Genomic DNA, 20104 nt, shown 5'->3' on the forward strand with positions numbered 1-20104 from the left:
CACATTCTCTTGACACTTTTAGTAAAATAAATCTGTAGAACATTTTGTTCTGTTATTGTAATTGCCTGGCTTGAAATATTGGCTCTGTTTTTGGTATGAGTGTGAGTTTGGTATGAGTTTCATAATGCATTCTGCAGTTTAACCAGCAGAGGTCAGTCTAACTGCAACCAGGGGAGACATACAGGGGCTGCTATGAAGTAGGCCACTCATACAATCTTTCAGTGCGATTAAATAAAGAGAACTGCATGCCAGAAAATCTGTATATACTTGTAAATTGTGGCTTATCCTGAAATGCCCTGTTTCTTTACACAATGTCCAACCTGTCACATTTGTAGAATTTTGCCCGAAACACTAATTTTCGTTTGATTTATGTCAGTTCTCAAGAATGATGCACTGTATGCACATCTTACTGAATTTACTGCATCCATCCATCCACATTTGCTCAAACACACCCCATTTTAGTGTAGTTTTGCCCAGCTGGCTGCTAAAATCTTTTTGTCAGCTTGGTACACACAGGTGCAACCAAATACAATTTGTTTGACCAGTAGTTACAAGCACTGCTAATGATTTCACATTTCATCCACACATTGAGTTAGGCCTACAATACTTAATTCAGGAGAAATGTTTTCCCTACACACAACAAATTATAGCAGCACATTTACTCAAGATCCTATTTACAGTAATGAAGTGATATGTGAAGTGTCTAGTCCTCTATGGGGTGGCAGGTAGCCTGGTGGTTAAGAGCGTTGGGCCAGTAACCTGAAAGGTTGCTGGTTCTAATCCCCAAGCCAACAAGTAAGAAAGATCTGCCATTATGCCCTTGAGCAAGGCTGTTAACTCCCCAACAACACCTACTCCCCGACGACATGGACCTTGATTAAGGTTGAATGCATTCAGCTGTGCAACTGTTTAGTTTTCCCCTTTCCCTCAGCTATATCTTTGGGCTTACGTAAAGTTCCTAGGTTGGGCTGTTGCCATGCTCAGAAGGGAAACAAATGTGTCTTGTCCCATTTGAAAGGGAATTCCCTCCATGAATCTTAAATATGGTTGATAGCAAATATATAAACAACTGCGTTAGCTTTCAGCAAACTTAACACGTGTAAATATTTGTATGAACATGAGATTCAACATCTGAGACATAACTGAACAAGTTCCACAGACATGTGACTAACATAAATGGAATAATGTGTCCCTGAACAAAGGGGGGGGGTCAAAATCAAAAGTAATCTCATGGACTGCACCAGATTTGCCCGTTCATGCTGTGAGATGTTAGCCCACTCTTCCACCAAGGCACCTGCAAGTTCCCGGACATTTCTGGGGGGAATGACCCTAGCCCTCACCCTCTGATCCAACAGGTCCAGGACATGCTTAATGGGATGGAGATCCGGGCTCTTAGCTAGCCGTGGCAGAACACTGACATTCCTGTCTTGCAGGAAATCACGCACAGAATGTGCAGTGTGGCTGGTGGCATTGTCATGCTGGAGGGTCATGTCAGAATGAGCCTGCAGGAAGGATACCACATGAGGGAGGATGGCTTCCCTGTAACGCACAGCTACCTTGCCTGCAACAAGCTCAGTCCAATGATGCTGTGACATACCGCCCCAGACCATGACGGACCCTCCACCTACAAATCGATCCCACTCCAGAGTACAGGCCTCGGTGTAACGCTCATTGCTTCAACGATAAACGCAAATCCGACCATCACCCCTGGTTTGACAAAACCCTGACTCATCAGTGAAGAGCACTTTTTGCCAGTCCTGTTTGGTCCAGCGACGGTGGGTTTGTGCCCATAGGCGACGTTGTTGCCGGTGATGTCTGGTGAGGACCTGCCTTACAACAGGCCTACAAGCACTCAGTCCAGCCTCTCTCAGCCTATTGCGGACAGTCTGAGCACAGATGGAGGGATTGTGTGTTCCTGGTGTAATTCGGGCAGTTGTTGTTGCCATCCTATACCTGTCCGGCAGATGTGATTTTCGGATGTACCAATCCTGTGCAGGTACGGACATGGCCACATCTGCAGTCCTCATGCCTCCTTGCAGCATGCCTAAGGCACATTCACGTAGATGAGCAGGGACCCTGGGCATCTTTCTTTTGGTGTTTTTCAGAGACAGTAGAAAGGCCTCTTTAGTGTCCTAAGTTTTCATAACTGTGATCTTAATTGCCTATCAAGGACTTCAGCCACCTGTTAGTGTCTTAACGACCATTCCACAGGTGCATTAACTGTTTATGGTTCATTGAACAAGCATGGGAAACCGTGTTTAAACCCTTTACAATGAAGATCATGAAGTTATTTGTATTTTTACGTTTTATCTTTGAAAGACGGGGGCAAAAGGGACATTTATTTTTTTCGCTGAGTTTATGTGTCTTTGTGAACAGACCATTGGCCTAGACCCCATGTTTCATGGGGTAAGGCCCTCTTGGGGCAGGCAGCATGCAATCTGGGCTGGAGCTGGGTGAACTGGGGTTGGGGCTAGGTAGGCTGGGCTCCTAGAAGAGCTCAACCTACTCCCCACCACTGATGGATGTAGGTGATGAAAACATTGGGTTAAGGATTTGTAGCCTCCTCTAGCATGGCATACTCATCAACCCCCAAGTCAAACCATTACACTGTAGCTGAAAACAGTTCATTGTGCTTAGCACCTTAATACCTAAAACAGTGTCATCCTTTAGAAATGATGTTTACAGCTTCCAACATGATTTCCTATGCACTATAGTGTAGAGTTAAGTATAACAGTCATATAACGTGACCTAATCTAATAACTACAGTTGTAAGACTTGTAGCTTTGATGACCTTCAGTGCTCTACTCAGTATTAGAGTTAGAAGTGTAGGTCCCCACTTGAACAGTCTTTTTCCAGAGGCCTTTCCTGGAGCTGCTGTTATGCTTGAGCAGAGTTTCCCTCCTTTCTACATGTGGTAAGTAGTCCGTAGGGCCACTCTGTCTTTCTCAATTTCCCTATTGGTCCTCAGTCTCATTGAAGAGGGTGGTACGGTCAGCCCAATACATCATCAGGCACACTGCCTGCCCTCCAGGACATCTACAGCACCTGGTATCGCAGGAAGGCCAAGACGATCATCAAGGACCTCCGCCACCTGAGCCACTGTCTGTTCACCCCGCTGCCATCTAGAAGTAGGAGACTGTACAGGTGCATCAAAGATGGGACCGAGAGACCTGATAAACTGATTCTGTCTCCAGGCCATCAGACAGTTAAATAGTCACCACTAGCCGCCCAGCACCCTGCCCTGAACCTTAATCACTGTTCTAGCCAGCTACCACCCAGTACCCTGCCCTGAACCTTAATCACTGTTCTAGCCAGCTACCACCCAGTACTCTGCCCTGAACCTTAATCACTGTTCTAGCCAGCTACCACCCAGTACCCTGCCCTGAACCTTAATCACTGTTCTAGCCAGCTACCACCCAGTACCCTGCCCTGAACCTTAATCACTGTTCTAGCCAGCTACCACCCAGTACCCTGCCCTGAACCTTAATCACTGTTCTAGCCAGCTACCACCCAGTACCCTGCCCTGAACCTTAATCACTGTTCTAGCCAGCTACCACCCAGTACCCTGCCCTGAACCTTAATCACTGTTCTAGCCAGCTACCACCCAGTACCCTGCCCTGAACCTTAATCACTGTTCTAGCCAGCTACCACCCAGTACTCTGCCCTGAACCTTAATCACTGTTCTAGCTAGCTACCACCCAGTACTCTGCCCTGAACCTTAATCACTGTTCTAGCCAGCTACCACCCAGTACCCTGCCCTGAACCTTAATCACTGTTCTAGCCAGCTACCACCCAGTACTCTGCCCTGAACCTTAATCACTGTTCTAGCCAGCTACCACCCAGTACTCTGCCCTGAACCTTAATCACTGTTCTAGCCAGCTACCACCCAGTACCCTGCCCTGAACCTTAATCACTGTTCTAGCCAGCTTTGCTCTATGTACATATTCATTGAACACTTAATTTTAATAATGTTTACATACTGTTTTCAAGTCAAAGCACATCCTATATACGGTAACTACTGCTATTAACTATTAACTATTTTCTATTCATATACTGACCATACTATCTATACACACCGTTTTATGCATTATACAGTACATATATACTCCAGACGCTGACATTGCTCGTTCTGATATTTATTAATTTCTTTCTTTTCGCTTTTTGGATTGTGTGCTATTGTTTTGTATTGCTGGGTATTATTACTGCACTATTGCAGCTAGAAACACAAGCATTTCACTCCACGTGCGATAACATCTGCAAATCTGTGTATGCGACCAATAAACTTTGATTTGATACTCCACCCTGTGTCGTTCTTCAGTGTAGAGCTGAGAGCAGACAGACTTCTGGTTTGGAATAGAACAGAACAAGCCAAAGCTCTGGCCTGAAACCAAAATGGCACCCGATTCCCTATTTAGTGCACTACTTTCGACCAGTGCCCATAAGAGTCTGGTCAAAAGTGGTGCACTATAACAGGGAATAGGGTGGAATTTGGGATGCATTCCTCAAAATGATTAGTCAAGGTAGTTTTTAGACGATAGAAATCATCGTTAGGATAAAGATATAACATATGCTGTTTTGGCTAATAACCTATTCTATTCGCTTGGGATTCAGAACAGAGAAAGAGAGGTATGTTAGCCGAGGGAGAACATAAAAAGGAACATAAATAGCCAGTGCAGAAACACATCAGTGTGCTGTTAGCATTGGTTTCAAGCATCTTTTTTTTATGGACAGAACTGAGATGTTTGCGTAGAGCGAGGGACATATGGTGCAGCTCCCACAGCTATACGCCATGTTGAGCCGGCCACGTTAAATGCCTGCCAGTCTGCACTATTCATTAGCTTTTACTGCCACTTGCATGTGTTTAATTATAATCCTCTGCTTCTCTCCCTCTCCAGATCACTGTACAATTCCATGCCACCTTATGATTATTCATTCCAATTTAGAATTTAGAACCCAGTCTTATGTTATTTCACAGTCACACTGAGATGTGGTGTGTAATTTGTAAAAGAGTAGCCAGCAGGGATTCGCTAGTCTGTCATCCCAAAACGGAGCCCCAGCCATGGAAACACAATGCAATCAACCCCGATGTGGCTGGCATTCAAATTGTTATTGTTTTAACCAAACAAACCACTTCTAAACACTAGGTTTGCATTACGAGCTCATATTTAGGCCCTTCTGTAAACATGGCGGCCCAGAATGAATCAATTAAAAGGGCATTACGTTGGTTCCTGTTTATTTAAAACATGTTTACACTGCAGGGGCCGGCCTGGAAATTCATATTGTTCCTCCAGTCAGAGAGAATGTATAAATTGCAAACACATTTGTTAGCTTGACGTACATTTTGTAAATATTGATCTCTGCGTGATGGAGTGTCGTCAGACGACTGATTAGAAGAAACAAAATGGAGGAACATTCTATCGGAGCAACATTCCATAGGTGCCTGCCTGCACAAACACAATGCAAATTGCATCAAGTTTTATATTGTGCTAATTTGCCACTACTATTAAGTTAGTAATAAAATATGTGGCATACTCTATTTAAGATAGTGATTGCCAGTGAATACTATAGCATTAGTAATTTGAGTTGTACCTCTTTAAAGCGATGTTATTCACTCTGTTAAAAATGTTTCACAATGCTTTAGGGGTATTAATCCAAATGAACACTTCCCAGAAGGAATGAGATTTGGGAGATGTGTTTCAACTAGTACATTTTTTCCCTTTTTTCATTGGTCATTCTATTCATCCTACCTTTTTCCACTGTTGCTGCAAATTTGCAAACACAGAACCCCCTCACACACTCAAACAAGTATTCCAGTGCATGTAGACACACACGCACACACATACACTTCTTACTAATCAGCCCTATTGAATTCTAACAACAATGGCCGCTCATCCTCAGGCCACCCAAGATGCACAAGCAGATCATGTTTGCTCTTTTGTTCCCCATATGTTTTTTCTCCTCAGCCAATTCTTTACAGAGACTGGTTGGTCCTGATTTTTGCCTTCAAGATCTAGTTATCTGTTGTTAAAGATGTCAGCTGTTATCTCACCCACATATTGCTGGCTATTTAAGGGGGATAAGGTCTTTCAGCTAGTGCCAGCTGCTGTCCCCTGCCTCCACACTTCCCCACCTAATGGACACACATACGCACAGCTTCACTCCCCCTCTCCCCACACACACACACACACATACACACACACATGCTTCTCCCCCACGCTATCCTTCCCTTCCACCCCCTTTTCAAACTTCAACACTAATCTGTCTTGATAAAGTTCATAGAAGCGGGAAGGATAAAGAGAGAGAACTGTTCACAGAATAGAGCTCCCCCATGATTTTGCTGCTGCCCAAAGTGCCACTCAGTCTGATTCTTGGCTTCAGTGCCTATGCAGTCAGAGCTGTGCCAGGCAGGGAACAGGCATGAATGAGCAGTGCCATATCAACTCCCACCATCAGCCTGATGCTTACTGTTGAAACCATACATTACGTCACAGAGGTCCACAGGAAGAAGCAGTTAAAACTATGTCAGGACCAAACTCTGTGGGCTGTGAAACGTGTCCCTTAGACCTCCAGTGCCATCATCACCCCCAAAAAAAAAAAAACCTGTGGCTTTCTATTTGTTTGGAAAAACGTATCTAAGTCAACTTGACTGAACCAATGCCATCGAAAACTGGACGTTTTGCTTTTATCCCCTAGTATGGAGTGTTACTGCTTCCTTCTAAATGCATCCAGCCATGCATATTGTAAGCATTGTCTCAATTACACTACATTTGTGAGGGTGAGAGAGAGTGAATCCTGGGTTGGAGACAGAAGAGCCCTGTAGGTTTCAGACTGTCTGGACACTGTTTGGAGGAGAATTGTAAACCACAATTTGAGGTTAACCAGATGGTGCGGTGCAGTCGCACAGTCCTAAGCACTCCACGGAGTTCAGCAAACACTACGCTGACCAATAGAGGTCAGAAAGCAACATCTTCTCCCACTTCATGGTCACCAGCACCTCTGTGCAGCTGTAAATAGTGACGGCTACTTTTTCAACTACTTTTTTAAATAGAAACTATTATGGGAAATAGAAAGTAGACAAACTCTCTTTGAATAACCACTTTCACATTGATTCCTCTATCTGAAATGATGACTATAACGTATTGGTAATACATGTGCTTTTACGTAGACGCTGTAAGAATTTTGGACTTTTCTCTGGAATAAAATAGTGCTTATTATAGGCTTCAGTTTGACTAAATCCTAGCATTTTGAAGCTCCTTTCACAGTAGAATATGTTGAGGAAGGTAATGCACGGTGTATACTTAATACTGAAGGAGCCTTCCTCTCACCCACCTTCCCTCTCCCAAGGCTCTAGGGGCACGACAGTAACTTCAGAAGTCCCAGACATATCAGATTCAGACAGGCCCAAGGTAGCTGACAACGGAGATGTTGTTGTGGGAAGTAGAGGAGTTTACAGCATAGAGCTTTTTCATCTACACAGGTGGGCCTGCGGGAGACAGTGGTGTTGGAGTCGTAACAATGGAGCAGGAAGTCGAAGAATTGTAAGATGACCTAGGGAGGCATTAAGTTGTTGACTTTGCTAATAGAAGCTAACAGAAAAACCATAACAGACTAAGTTGACTGAGAAAAGACACATTGAAACAGACAGGATTTTTTTTTTCATTTGAATTTATTTTGTTAGTTAAATTCCTATAGAAGGTGAGGGAAAATAATGGTCACACAAAGGGTTTTCTTGAGCATAGTTTTCGGAAGTCACAGTGTTTTAGACATCGACAAAAAGAGTACAACTTCAAAATCATTAAATGAAGAAGGAAAGGTAAGGAAACGTAACATGGTGGACAGTGTCTGCCACACCTCTCCTTCATTTTCCAAGTGTACCCTTCTCTCCAAAAAACAAAAACAAAACAGGGTCTGTCTGAAACCCCCTCTACTCATTGTGGACAACTCCCTCCCACTCCCCCCCGCTCTCCCACCCCTCACAAAAATAATAGCAACCAAACAAACAAAAACAACAAAAAAAACTAATCTGTAACAATAGATATAATTATATATAATATATATTTACTCTTTAAAAATAGAACTTCAGTCTAGTGACTAACATCTGTACAAACTACAAAAATAAAATTTTATATAAATAATTTATATGGCATGACACACATTTGAACGAACCCCCACCCTCCCACTCATATAACTTACACACTCAGGTATTTCTGTATTGAAGCAGTGAATGAATGTAGGTTGTTCTCTTATTATTTTGTTGTTTACTTCCAGAATGCACAGTAGCTACTTTACTTTTCTTTCACAACTCTATGTACCAAAGAAACCCAAGCTGCCACTTAAATCTATTACATTTCCCTGCATTTAAATTGGCAGTGATGTGACCAATACTGAACGACTGAACTTTGTCCATAATACAAACGTACAAATTAAACAAAAACAAAATCACAGAAATGCTGGCTTGCATGTGAGAGAGAGAGAGAGAGAGAGAGAGAGAGAGAGAGAGAGAGAGAGAGAGAGAGAGAGAGAGAGTGGTTCTTGGAGTAGTTCTCTGCACAAAATGCACTACCTAGTCAACAATTGCACAGGGTTGAAATAATGTCTACCACAAACCTAAAGCAGCCAAAACATTTAAAAGAAAACAAAAACCTCCCTTTGCATTTGATATAAATTCCCTTTCAGAATAAAATTGGGTAAACAACCAGCATTAGTCAAATATGACCCCTTAGACCCCAGTCGAGTTGGAGGACGGGGGGGTGACAAAGTTAGCCTTACCCAAAGTACAGCTTAGATAACCCCAGGAAAGAAAAAAACCTCTTCTCATAGCTCCTTCAAGTAATAAAACATGTAGACTGCAAAATAACAACGAGACAACGATCATAATGCAACATGCCAGTGAGCTGGGACACAATGAACGACGCTCAAGAAACTTCAACCCAAAGTGACACCAAGTCAAGTTGCTGACTGCATACAGACATACAGAGCTACAGGTGATTGAAATGGACCAATACATGGTAATATATTAATTTACTGTCTGAACACGGGCTTTATTCTGGATGAGCAGCCTGTGTATTATGGAAGAAACCAAAGGAGAATATGCTATTGTTTTGCTAATAGTATTTGCATCATATCACACCAGTAAATGAAGACACGTCTTGTACATATCAGGGGATTCTAAACGTGGAAAAAAAAGGTATGAAATGATGCTCTCAAACAAACAGGACAGATATCATATTTACATCCAACTTTGTATATATATATATACTGTGCTTATGAATTCCAAGAGGGTAGGTGTTGTGAAGGCACAATGGTTGTTATTGGTAGAAGAGGAAGAAAATATTTACTGAGCTTGTTTGTATTTGTACAGTGCAATCAATGACCAACAATGGATCATCTGAATAGATCATAGCTAGTGTGTGTGTGTGTGTGTGTGTGTGTTATGGAGCTTAATCAATAAGGCACCCTCCACTCTCAGTGTAAGAACATCTAGAATATCTCAGGTTCATTCTCAACTTAGATCGGGGGAGGGGGGTACTGCAAATGATTTCCATTTTTTTGAAGTGTAGCAGCAAAAAAACAAACACTGGCCTTGTATTTTCAACAACCTAATATCTTAATAACCCCTGACTCTGAACTGTTTTACATATAGCATCTTCTAAATCTATACAAAGGGAGGACCCCCCCCCTCCCCCAATCATCTTATATATCTGACTCTACACAAGAGAATAGCCAAGTTATACAGTACTCTTTTAAATAGTTGTTTCCCTCTTTTTAGTATTAAAATATATACTCATATATTTATATATTCTTAAAACAAGACCTTTTTTTTAATATCTTTACAAATAAATCCTCTTGTCTGTGTGAGGTCTATGTACAGATCAAAGAGAACGGGCTGGGTATCGGAGGCAGCCAGAGAAGGATTCCAGACACAGGGGCAGGGTGGGGTAGCAGGGTGGGGTAGCAGGGTGTCTAGCAATCTTTGGCTGCCTGGATCCATGGGCCACCTGGAACACAAGAGCAAGGAAGAAAGAAAACTGTGAGAACCATTGTTGAACACCAGTCATAGCTGCACACACAGACATATTCACAGACAGCCTATGTACAGAATGTTAATGTGAAAATATTCTAATATATCCTCATGTTGATCTACCATAAAATGAAAGTCCAAGTATGTAAAAGTGTGTTTAACTTTAAGTGTTAGACTCACCTTGTGCCTGGTTTGCCTGATAGTGGTTCTGTACAGATTCCAGGTCTTGAAGCTCCAAGGATTCACGCTTGGAAGATTGGGGAGCTTTCCCACAAGATTGTGAAGTCCTCTTAGTGTCCTTAAAACAGTCTGATTCACTGTCCTCGTAGCCCTCATGCATGTAACCCTGGTAGGCCCCCGGCACGCTGGGGTGCACCGCCACAGTCACCGAGGCTGTGGCCGTAACCATGGTAGTAACAGAACTACTGGGCACGGTACCGCCATTATAGGCCGGCATCTTAGTCCTGTTCTGAGGCCCTTTGTGTGTCTGAGACCTGGGACCACAGTGATTAGTCCTCCCAGGACCTTGGGTCCTGTCACTGGGTAAATGTTCCCACCTGGGTCCCTGGTCAGAATTGTAATCATGTTTGTTATCCCACTGCTTGAGTTGAGAGCTGACCGAGTTAACCGCATTCGGAGAAGATTCATTTAAGAGTTCTTTCTGAGCAGTTACAGATTGGTTCCCTTGGAACGGTTTCACCACCTGGAAGAGCAGAACAATAACAGACATGATTAGAATCACGATATTCATTGTTAATAACAATGTATTGCACATCATACTGTATTTGGGCTGTATTATGTACGAAGTAGCAACTAATACTGGGGTGCTTTCATACCGTGAGCTTGGGGAAGCTGGGGTTCTTGCTGGCCTCCAGCAGTATGTGGGAGGGAGGAGGGGTGATGTAAGGACTGCGGTCACCGTACTTGTACTCCTCCCCTATCCCTGACGTGGTAGTCGTCTCAGAGTAGCACTCTGACTCGGAGGACTCTGAGAAGGCCTGTTGTCGCGGGCTGAGTGGGCCGTGTCCCGCGTAGTAGCCGTGGTGGGTCATGGGAGGGGGGAGGGGCTCCGGCGACAGGCAGCTGCCGTTGTCGGACGGGGTGACCTCCGGGGGTGGGCCCATGAGGGAAAGCAGCACGGGTAGCAGCACCAGTCCATTCAGGATCCCCAGCACGGTCAGGATAGCCAGCACCGCAAAGAAGTACCTGGAACACAACCAACACAGAGAGAACATTTAGTCACCAAGGATCCTTCTGAATGGGAATAAGCAGAGCCACCAGCACTCAGCCACATTAGTAAACAGGCGACACGAGGACACACTGGAAGGGAGGACACGGCAGAGCTGGGGGGGGTAGAATCAGACCACCCTCTCTCAAGCCCTATGTTTGGCCCCATTTCCTTCTCTTTCCCTCCCTTCCCCTGCATTTCCTCTCTCCCTCTGTCCGTCCCTCTCTACTACTGGCAACTTGACAAGTTGGAAGAAAATTCCTGGGCTCCATCTTCTCCGCCTGGGAGCCCTCATCTATCACCACAGCACTGCCACTTCCTGAAAATATGTGTTTACATTAGCCAGCAGATCCTACACGTCAGAAACGCCAGGGCCCTCCCTCCCTCCCTCCCCTCCCTGTCTCATTGCAGGCTGGGGAGAAGAAGTGTCCCTCTTCTGGCCTCCGAGCCGCTGCTGCCTCTAATGTAATTTCCCTTTTCAACAACTTAATATCTGAAGTCAATGAGCTCCAATTTCACCGTGGCGAGGGCAAGGCACCTCTGTGTTTATACTGGGCTGGCCAGTGGAGCCTGCCTGCTCTTCCTGCCTGCTCTTCCTGCCTGCTCTTCCTGCCTGCCTATGTCAGCCACGTCACCTCACACCTCACAGACACTACATGAGAGAGATAAACAAAGTCCTGTTGGGTGGATGAGTCTCACTCAGCGCTACTACTACTACTACTACTACTACTACTACTACTATCGTGTTTTATATTGAATACTACTACTGTTGGTCAGTGTGTGGAGTGGGCCACAATTGGTAGTAGAGATACATGTAGTGTATATACAGTCAGTGTCCCTTCGTGATGAGAACAGAGAGGGAACTGTATACTCTGTCTAGTATCTGAAGGGAACCGGAGTGGATGGGAAGCTGCTCTGGAAGAAAATGTGTGTTTGTGTGTTAAGGGCAGGGGGTAAATCAGACTCTCAACATGCTCCAACTAAAACATCCTTTGATGCTCGTAGTACTGTTAAGAGCCTTCTCTTTGTCTCTCTTGGAGTTGTATGGAGCTGTTGTGGTTCCTAGCTCTGCCCTAAATGATTGCGTGGTGAAGGGTGCTCTGTAATGGGCCACAGAGCTGTGAGGTTGCCTGGGTCTCTGTGAGCCTCTCTGTGCTCTGAGGAAGGGCTGCGGTTGCCACAAGAAAGAGTGTATGAGAAAATTAGAGAGGACTCCACTTAAACGCTAACAGAAAACAGAGGGCTCGGCTCTTTTAACTGCGGTCCAGACTTAAGTAAGAAAAATAGAGTGGATCATGAAAAACAAGAACAAGGATAATAGCATTCTGGAACTTTCATTCATCCCTGCCTGAATCTACCACTCCGGCTGTGTTGGTGTCACACCTCAGAAGGGAAGGTCACTTTTAAGTTTGGTATCGAGCGTATCTTTATTTTCTCTGCACCTCATGTGCACCTCCCTTTGTGCCTTCCCATTTACTCTTCCACTCTCCCTGTGTCTGTCTCTTTAACAAGGCCAATGGAGTCCGCTCCGTTTTACTCTGCGAAGTCAACTTAACTTGCTATGACAAAATAATTCACCAAACATTTCAGTTCAGTCTTCTCAGCCATGACCACACGCCTCACTTCAAAAAGAGGCACAAATGTGACTGGTCACTTCTTATGCCCTTGAAAGTAGTTTCAAATGAAAACACACATGCCCTAAGGAAGAGCAGAAAACCAGATGAAACAGGAACCCCCGTCAGTGTTCACCTCTAGTTACCGTTCAACTCGTTAGATACAGCCACTCACTATGGCCATCCTGCGTCCGTGAAAAGTCAAGGAAAAAAGTCACGCGTTTATTTTACAACGTCAACATTCCGAAAGTGGAGCTTGATTTATTTAAGGGTTGAAAAGGAGACCCTTAACCATCCACGTTCCCTCAAAAGAAGACAGTGTTAGGAATTCTGTTGTTTATAGAATCTGTAATCTTTTCCATTTGGAGTCGGGGGGTTGGAAGGGCTGGCTTCTTTGGATAGGGGCAGCTGAGCTTTCTGGCCTATTTATTCAGCGTACCACCGCCAGGAGATGTTTACAACAACGTATTTATGCTACTCCCCAGTGAGAGGGACGGCTCTGCTCTGCTACATCTAAACAGGACCTCCTAGTGTGAATGCCCTCCTCTTGCTGCCTGCTAGCCCACCGCCACAACGCACACAGTTAGCTCTCCAACCAACCTCTCAAGCTCCACCACTCTCCTAGAACCACCTACCCTCCTCCTCCTAACAACTCTCTATTCCCACCCTGTTGTTCTTGTCCTTCCTCCTCTCCTCTTTTTTTCCCTTCTCTGCCTTTTTGGTGGAAAAACGATCCTTTCCAGTTCCTCCATGTCGCTTGACAAAAACAGAATGGGAATGCTTGGAGCGTTTCTGCCAAAAAGCCACCCTGAGCGTATTTATATTTTCAATGTGCTGCCCTGCTTTCTCAGTAAGCAATTTTTATGTCATGGGCCTGTTTGAGGCTGCTCTCAAGGCTGTGGTTTGGTTCCAGCTGAGGCCAGATTCAGCTGAAAAACATTGCTATTTGTTTTTTTCCACTGAAGCATTTCAGCAGTGAAAAAGAACTCTCCAACAGAAGCCGTGAGGGTGGTGGTGGGGGGTGGTTGGAGGTGGTGGTGGGGGGTGGTTGGAGGTGGTGGTGGGGGTGGGGGTGGTGGTGGGGGGTGGTTGGAGGTGGTGGTGGGGGTGGTTGGAGGTGGTGGTGGGGGTGGTTGGAGGTGGTGGTGGGGGTGGTTGGAGGTGGTGGTGGGGGGTGGTTGGAGGTGGTGGTGGGGGTGGTTGGAGGTGGTGGTGGGGGGTGGTTGGAGGTGGTGGTGGGGGTGGTTGGAGGTGGTGGTGGGGGTGGTTGGAGGTGGTGGTGGGGGTGGTTGGAGGTGGTGGTGGGGGTGGTTGGAGGTGGTGGTGGGGGGTGGTTGGAGGTGGTGGTGGTGACTACTGGTAGGGGTACCACTGACCAGCTCAAACCCAGGCTGTTTTTATTGTGGTGCCCTATTTGGGCAGAAATGTTTTCAGCCGGATGATTGGAAAGTTTACAGATTCCTTATGAGAATGGTATGTGTGTGTGTTTGCGCTCATGTTTGCGTGTATGTGTGTGTGTGTCTGTGCTCATATGTGTGGTGTGTGCGAGTCACCACCCCTCAGTGGGTAGTAGAACATGTCCATGTTTATGAGCAGCTGTTCAACACCCTTGATGTTTTCTCCATTTGTTGTTCCTGTGAGGGTGGGGCCACTAGGCCTCTGGGCGCTGGGCCACTAGGCCTCTGGGCGCTGGGCCACTAGGCCTCTGGGCGCTGGGCCACTAGGCCTCTGGGCGCTGGGCCACTAGGCCTCTGGGGGCTGGGCCACTAGGCCTCTGGGCGCTGGGCGGTGAGCGAGGCCTGCAGGCAGCAGCACGAAGGACTGACAGACAGTGCCAGGTGGGGGGGAGCGCATTCCCACCTGCATGCACCGCTGTGGCCCCCCACCCACCCTGGCTCCCTCCCCCAGAGGGAAACAGACAACTGTCTCCATGCATCCGCCCCCTTCAGTAGCATAAACACAACACTAGCACTTCCTCCGTAAGGCGACATATGGAATACTGGAGGGAATCTGCCCAGGAGGAATTGGAGCCTTTCACACTCACCTCAGGATGAAGTCAAACTCGGAGCCAGCCAGCATTAGGACTCCCAGCAAAGTAGAGATGGCCCCGTCAATCACAGGGGCAAACATGTGCTCCAGGGCCACCGCAGAACGCCTGTTCCTATTCCCTACGGCCGTCAGAAAGGCCTGGGGACAAGTGAGAGGACAGAGGCAGAGGGTTAGGGTCAGGCTGTCCAGAACAGACTCATGGGGAAAAAGTAGTGGCTCGTGGCAACATCATCATTCCATCCATGGTAGTAGTGTATCTCTACTTCTTATCTTCATTGACTTTCTCCTAGTTTGTCCATAGAGTGAGGGAGGAAAAATCCTTACCAAAATCAAATCAAATCAATGTTTATTGGTCACATACACACATTTGCAGATGTTATCACAGGTGCAGCGAAATGCTTACCAGTGCGATATGGACGGTGAATTCGACGCCGATGCCTACAGAGGCGATGAGGATGACCACTGGGATGGCACTGAGTTTGATGCCGATCAGGCCCATGATACCGAAGAGCTCCACCGTCATCATGGCCAGGATGAAGACCTGAGGAGAGGAACATGGGTTGGTTAGACACTGCCTCAAACTCTGGAGTCACAATGAAACACATCCATTAAAGAATAGGTATAAATGTTAGAAATCATTTTCACAGCATGTCTTGCACCCACAACCACCAGTGCCTGTTTCCATGATTCTATTAGGTAAGAGTTAAGTCTTACACAACAGAATATTTGACCCGACATTTGGGAGGATCTCACTGTCATCTGCATGACATCGAATTACACTCAGGCCCTAGTCCCACTCTCCCTAGCCCTCTTCCTCACCCTCCCGGGCTGCTCCCTCTCTCGGGGTTATATTCCCCTATTTTTTAACAAGATAGAGAGAGAGGACTTTGAAAATTCTTAGCCTCGTGAACCTTTGATGTTGGCAGGGGTCCCAATTTGGTCACGGTTAAATTGGAAATGATAAAACTCTGTTTTATTGCACGGCCACATATAAGCAGTGAAACTATAGAGGCTCCAGCTTAAAGAGAGACAATGTGACTGTGCACATGTAGGCCTGAAAGGACCTTTCCCCCCCCCTTCCCTCCCTCTCTCTCTCTCTCTCTCTCTCTCTCTCTCTCTCTCTCTCTCTCTCTCTCTCTCTCTCTCTCTCTCTCTCTCTCTCTCTCTCTCTCTCTCTCTCTCTCTCTCTCTCTCTCTCTCTCTCTCTCTCTCTCTCTCTCTCTCTCTCTCTCTCTCGCTCACTCTCTCTCTCTCTCTCTCTCTCTCTCTCTCTCTCTCTCTCTCTCTCTCTCTCTCTCTCTCTCTCTCTCTCTCTCTCTCTCTCTCTCTCTCTCTCTCGCTCATTCTCTCTCTCTCTCTCTCTCTCTCTCGCTCTCTCTCTCTCTCTCTCTCTCTCTCTCTCTCTCTCTCTCTCTCTCTCTCTCTCTCTCTCTCGCTCATTCTCTCTCTCTCTCTCTCTCTCTCTCGCTCATTCTCTCTCTCTCTCTCTCTCTCTCTCTCTCTCTCTCTCTCTCTCTCTCTCTCTCTCTCTCTCTCTCTCTCTCTCTCTCTCTCTCTCTCTCTCTCTCTCTCTCTCTCTCTCTCTCTCTCTCTCTCTCTCTCTCTCTCTCTCTCTCTCTCTCTCTCTCTCTCTCTCTCTCTCTCTCTCTCTCTCTCTCTCTCTCTCTCTCTCTCTCTCTCTCTCTCTCTCTCTCTCTCTCTCTCTCTCTCTCTCTCTCTCTCTCTCTCTCTCTCTATCTCTCTCTCCTCTCTCAATCTCTCTGAAGATTGTGCAGTCTGTCTTCCAGTAGGACTGACTACTTAAATAGAGAAGTTAAATTCATTCCAATCCCAACTGAAACTTGTGCCACACTGACTGAATTGTGCCACTACAGCCCCAATGGTCGGTCACGAGAGTCACCCTTCAGTGCGGTCTGACCAGGCGGGCGGCCCAGGGACCCTCCCCTCACCACCAGGCTTTGTGAAATGTTTCCCAGCCGCTGAGTTGACAGGCCGTCTCCCTCCCAGGCCTGATGGATGGGTTTAGCAGGCCAAGGTCGCGACTGGGCAGATCCGTCCTGTCCCCAATCTTTGACAAAGGGAGCTGGAGGTAAAGTCTTCAGGAGAGCTCCTTTGCATTTCCTTTTCTAAACCCAGCCAGAACAGATTAGAATGACAAAGGCCTGGGGGGTGTGAGCAGCACCCTCTGGCCAACACGCCAAGGGCCCTCCCCAGAGATGGGGCCTCCGCTCCCTCTGTGGCAGGGTTATTGAGCTGTGCTGAGGGAGGGAGGCCTGGGAGGAGGAGGAGTAGGAGGAGAAAGAGGAGAAGGAGAAAGAGAAGGAGAGGGGGGCTGAGCTGAGGGGACTTACAATGATGCCAGCGGTCCAGGGGTTGAGCAGGAGGATGGCACAGACCAGGAAGGTGCAGGCTAGCACCACGCTGACCGCCAGGAGGAACCAGTGTCGCAGGCCGATGTACTGCTCCCAGAACAGGAAGGGGTACCCGTTGGGGTAGTTGAGCACGCCTTTACGGGTGAACTCCTCGCAGATGGTGCGCACGCTCTCAATACCCTCAATGAAGTCGGATGCCTGCCTCAGGCCGTTCAGGTAGAAGGGGAACTGGGCAAACTCCAGGGGCTCTGCGGCAGGGACTGCAATGCACCACGAGAGGTTAGACCATATGACCTTGGCTCATGGTAGAAACTTCATTAAAAAATGTGCATTTTCATGTGAATTTAAAGAGAGGCCAAGTGGGAGACTTACTGCGCAGGTTCTCTCCGGTGGTATCGTACTTGTCGTGGATCCACTCACGGGGGTGAGGGTAGAAGTTACCCTGAGAGGCAGCATAGCCCAGGGGGTCGTTGCTCACCCACACAGTCAGGTAGATATAGAAGACGTCTGGGTGAATTAAACCGTCCTCATCCACCAGACGACGCGAAGTCAGCTTTTAGACATTTAGAGAGGGACTGGGGTTAGCATTCTCAGTGGCCGGACTGGGACTATACCATCAAATATATCCAAGCTACATTTAAACTTTACTTAACCAGGAAGTCCCATTGAGGTCAGAATACCTTTTTCCCAAGGGAGACCTGGGGAACAGAGTTCTATCGAAGGCAGTAGGAGCATGGTACTGTGACAATACACACCTGGTTGTAGTTGAAGGGGTCCTTCTTGGAGCCGGTCTGGATGAGCAGCTTGTAGGCCAGAACACCATCCTCAGTGCCATTACGGTAGTTATCCCAGGTGATCCTGCCTGCCTCCCAGTCTGCATCGAAGGCAGCCTGCAGTCCTAGAGGAGCGAGAACACAGGAGAGCACAGAGTTAGACCGATCTGATCCACCACCACATTCTCATGTTTATTATATTATACAGCTGACAGGGCCACAACATAAGCTGAGATGTTTGGAGCACTATGCCAGGAGTTATGCTTTAGAGTAGTGAAAACACGATGGTGCGTTTGGAATGAGTCATCTATGTAAAATAAGACGTTTTACAGAGTGTTCTGAACATTAACCTCCTACAAAAACCACACACAAACACATCCAAAAACACGCATCTCTGTTCCTAATATGTCTGTGGGCTGAGTAAACTAACCAGCAAAGCCTTTCGTGTTTTCTAAATGACAAAGTCTGGCGGCAGTTAAAAACCAGTTTCGACAGCCTTTCTCTAATTACAGGGAGAACCTGACTAGAGAGGAAATAGCGTGGAGGGAGGAGTGGAGAGAGAGAGAGAGTCTTTCATGTCACTCCAGTTCTCAATCGATTGAAGAGTTCTGTTTCTCATGTTTTGGATTGCCGAGCCTGGTTACCCGCGGCCCAGCCTCGATTCGCCTCATAGCTTAATACTTCCTCATGACTAGTCTAGGACCTCCAATATATTTTAGCCAGAGGGAAGAGGCCAAAAGGTGAGGGACATAACCTCTGGCCTTTCTTCTACATCATCTAGCCTCCAGCCCTGCTGGATGGGAGTGAACTTTCACCGCTCACCTCCTATTCACCCCCCCATCCTCCACCCTCGTCCTTACACTGAAGGTAAACAACAAAAACCAACCTCTCCCTCTAAAGACCCTGACATCACTAAAACGCTATACCTCCAGGGGAAGAATCCACAAACAGAGCTCCTTTTCAAACACACTGACTGACTAGGCCTAATAACAGAATCACTATGGGGCTTCTGGAATGAAATAAAACAAGATCTCCTTTAGGCAACCTGTATTTACCTCTTAGCCAGTCCTGAAAATAGTGCAGCCACATCCGGGGTAGCTGCTGGTCGCTGTCCCTCACCACGTACTTGACCGAGGTGAAGGAGTTGTGCAGCTGGATCAGGAGACGCTGGGAGCGGGCGTAGTCAAAGCCGTCCATGGTCACCAGGTACATGTTGTAGAAAGAGAAGTACTTGAACTGGGCGTTGATGAAGTCGTACTCCTTGGTGTCGCGGGGCACAATGTCGGTCAGGTAGAGTCCGTCATGAACCATGGTGGTTCCGTACAAGCTGAGCCCCAGCAGAGTCACGAAGAGGACCACGACCACCACCTTGCTCTCTGGCTTTAGGAGGAGAGGAGCGTACTTCTCCCGGGCGAAGCTTGACAGGTTCCAGCGGAAGAAGGGGAGAGGAACACACTCCCTGGCCTCCTTGGACTCGTCCATCTGGGCCAGGAGGTCCCGCGTGGAGCTGGAGGGGGTGAAGAGCTGGGAGCCGTAGGGGTCGGTGGGGGATGGGGGAGCGGGGGAGGTGGCCACCACCACAGATGGAGGGCTGGTGGAGATCTGGGAGGTGGGGGGCAGGATGGTGACTATGTGCTGGCCCGCAGCGTCACACTGGGTGAAGGCCTGGACGGTGGTGGTGATCTGGGTGCTAGTGGTGATGGTGGAGCCTGTGTAGGTCGTTGTAGTCTGGGCGCCAGGCGCGTGGCTATGGGTGGTGTTGTCGTTGGCATCGGAGAACTCCTGGGGTTGGATCTGGATGACCCGGGAGGAGCAGGGGCTGTAGAAACAACATAGGATGTCCAGACGTTTGACCTCCCGACGGTGCAGGTCCAAACTCAGGATGGCCGGGAAGATAAGAAGCACCATGGCGAAGTTGAACACCACAATAATGGCCGCCTAGGGAGAGAGATAGAAAGAGAGGGGGAAGGAGGGGGAGAAATAAAGGAGAGAGAGAAATACTGTTTAGGAGAGGGGCCAACCCTGTTCATGACATCGCTCCACGCCGC

At 47.1% G+C, this 20104-nt stretch overlaps 1 protein-coding gene and 1 long non-coding RNA gene across 2 annotated transcripts in view; both read right to left on the reverse strand.

The window, feature by feature from the left end:
- Positions 1-3111: 3111 nt before the first annotated feature.
- LOC127911117 (uncharacterized) lies at positions 3112-3910 on the reverse strand. The gene is made up of 3 exons (XR_008077623.1): positions 3718-3910; positions 3342-3670; positions 3112-3294 (listed from the first exon to the last, which is right to left on the reverse strand). It is a non-coding gene; the product is annotated as an uncharacterized LOC127911117 (long non-coding RNA).
- A 4065-nt stretch (positions 3911-7975) lies between these two features.
- The window catches only part of LOC118402111 (protein patched homolog 1), a 33464-nt gene continuing 21335 nt past the window's right edge, over positions 7976-20104 (reverse strand). The window contains exons 12-20 of the mRNA XM_035800022.2: positions 19112-19994; positions 18039-18181; positions 17656-17836; positions 17263-17543; positions 15315-15452; positions 14907-15049; positions 10858-11227; positions 10202-10724; positions 7976-9998 (exon numbers count right to left, since the gene is read on the reverse strand). Coding sequence (XP_035655915.1) covers positions 9964-9998; positions 10202-10724; positions 10858-11227; positions 14907-15049; positions 15315-15452; positions 17263-17543; positions 17656-17836; positions 18039-18181; positions 19112-19994 — 2697 coding nt within the window. The 3' untranslated portion in view covers positions 7976-9963. The remainder of the gene's footprint in view (positions 9999-10201; positions 10725-10857; positions 11228-14906; positions 15050-15314; positions 15453-17262; positions 17544-17655; positions 17837-18038; positions 18182-19111; positions 19995-20104) is intronic.

This window comes from Oncorhynchus keta, chromosome 23 (assembly GCF_023373465.1).
Source record: "Oncorhynchus keta strain PuntledgeMale-10-30-2019 chromosome 23, Oket_V2, whole genome shotgun sequence".
In the NCBI taxonomy this organism is placed as follows: domain Eukaryota; kingdom Metazoa; phylum Chordata; class Actinopteri; order Salmoniformes; family Salmonidae; genus Oncorhynchus; species Oncorhynchus keta.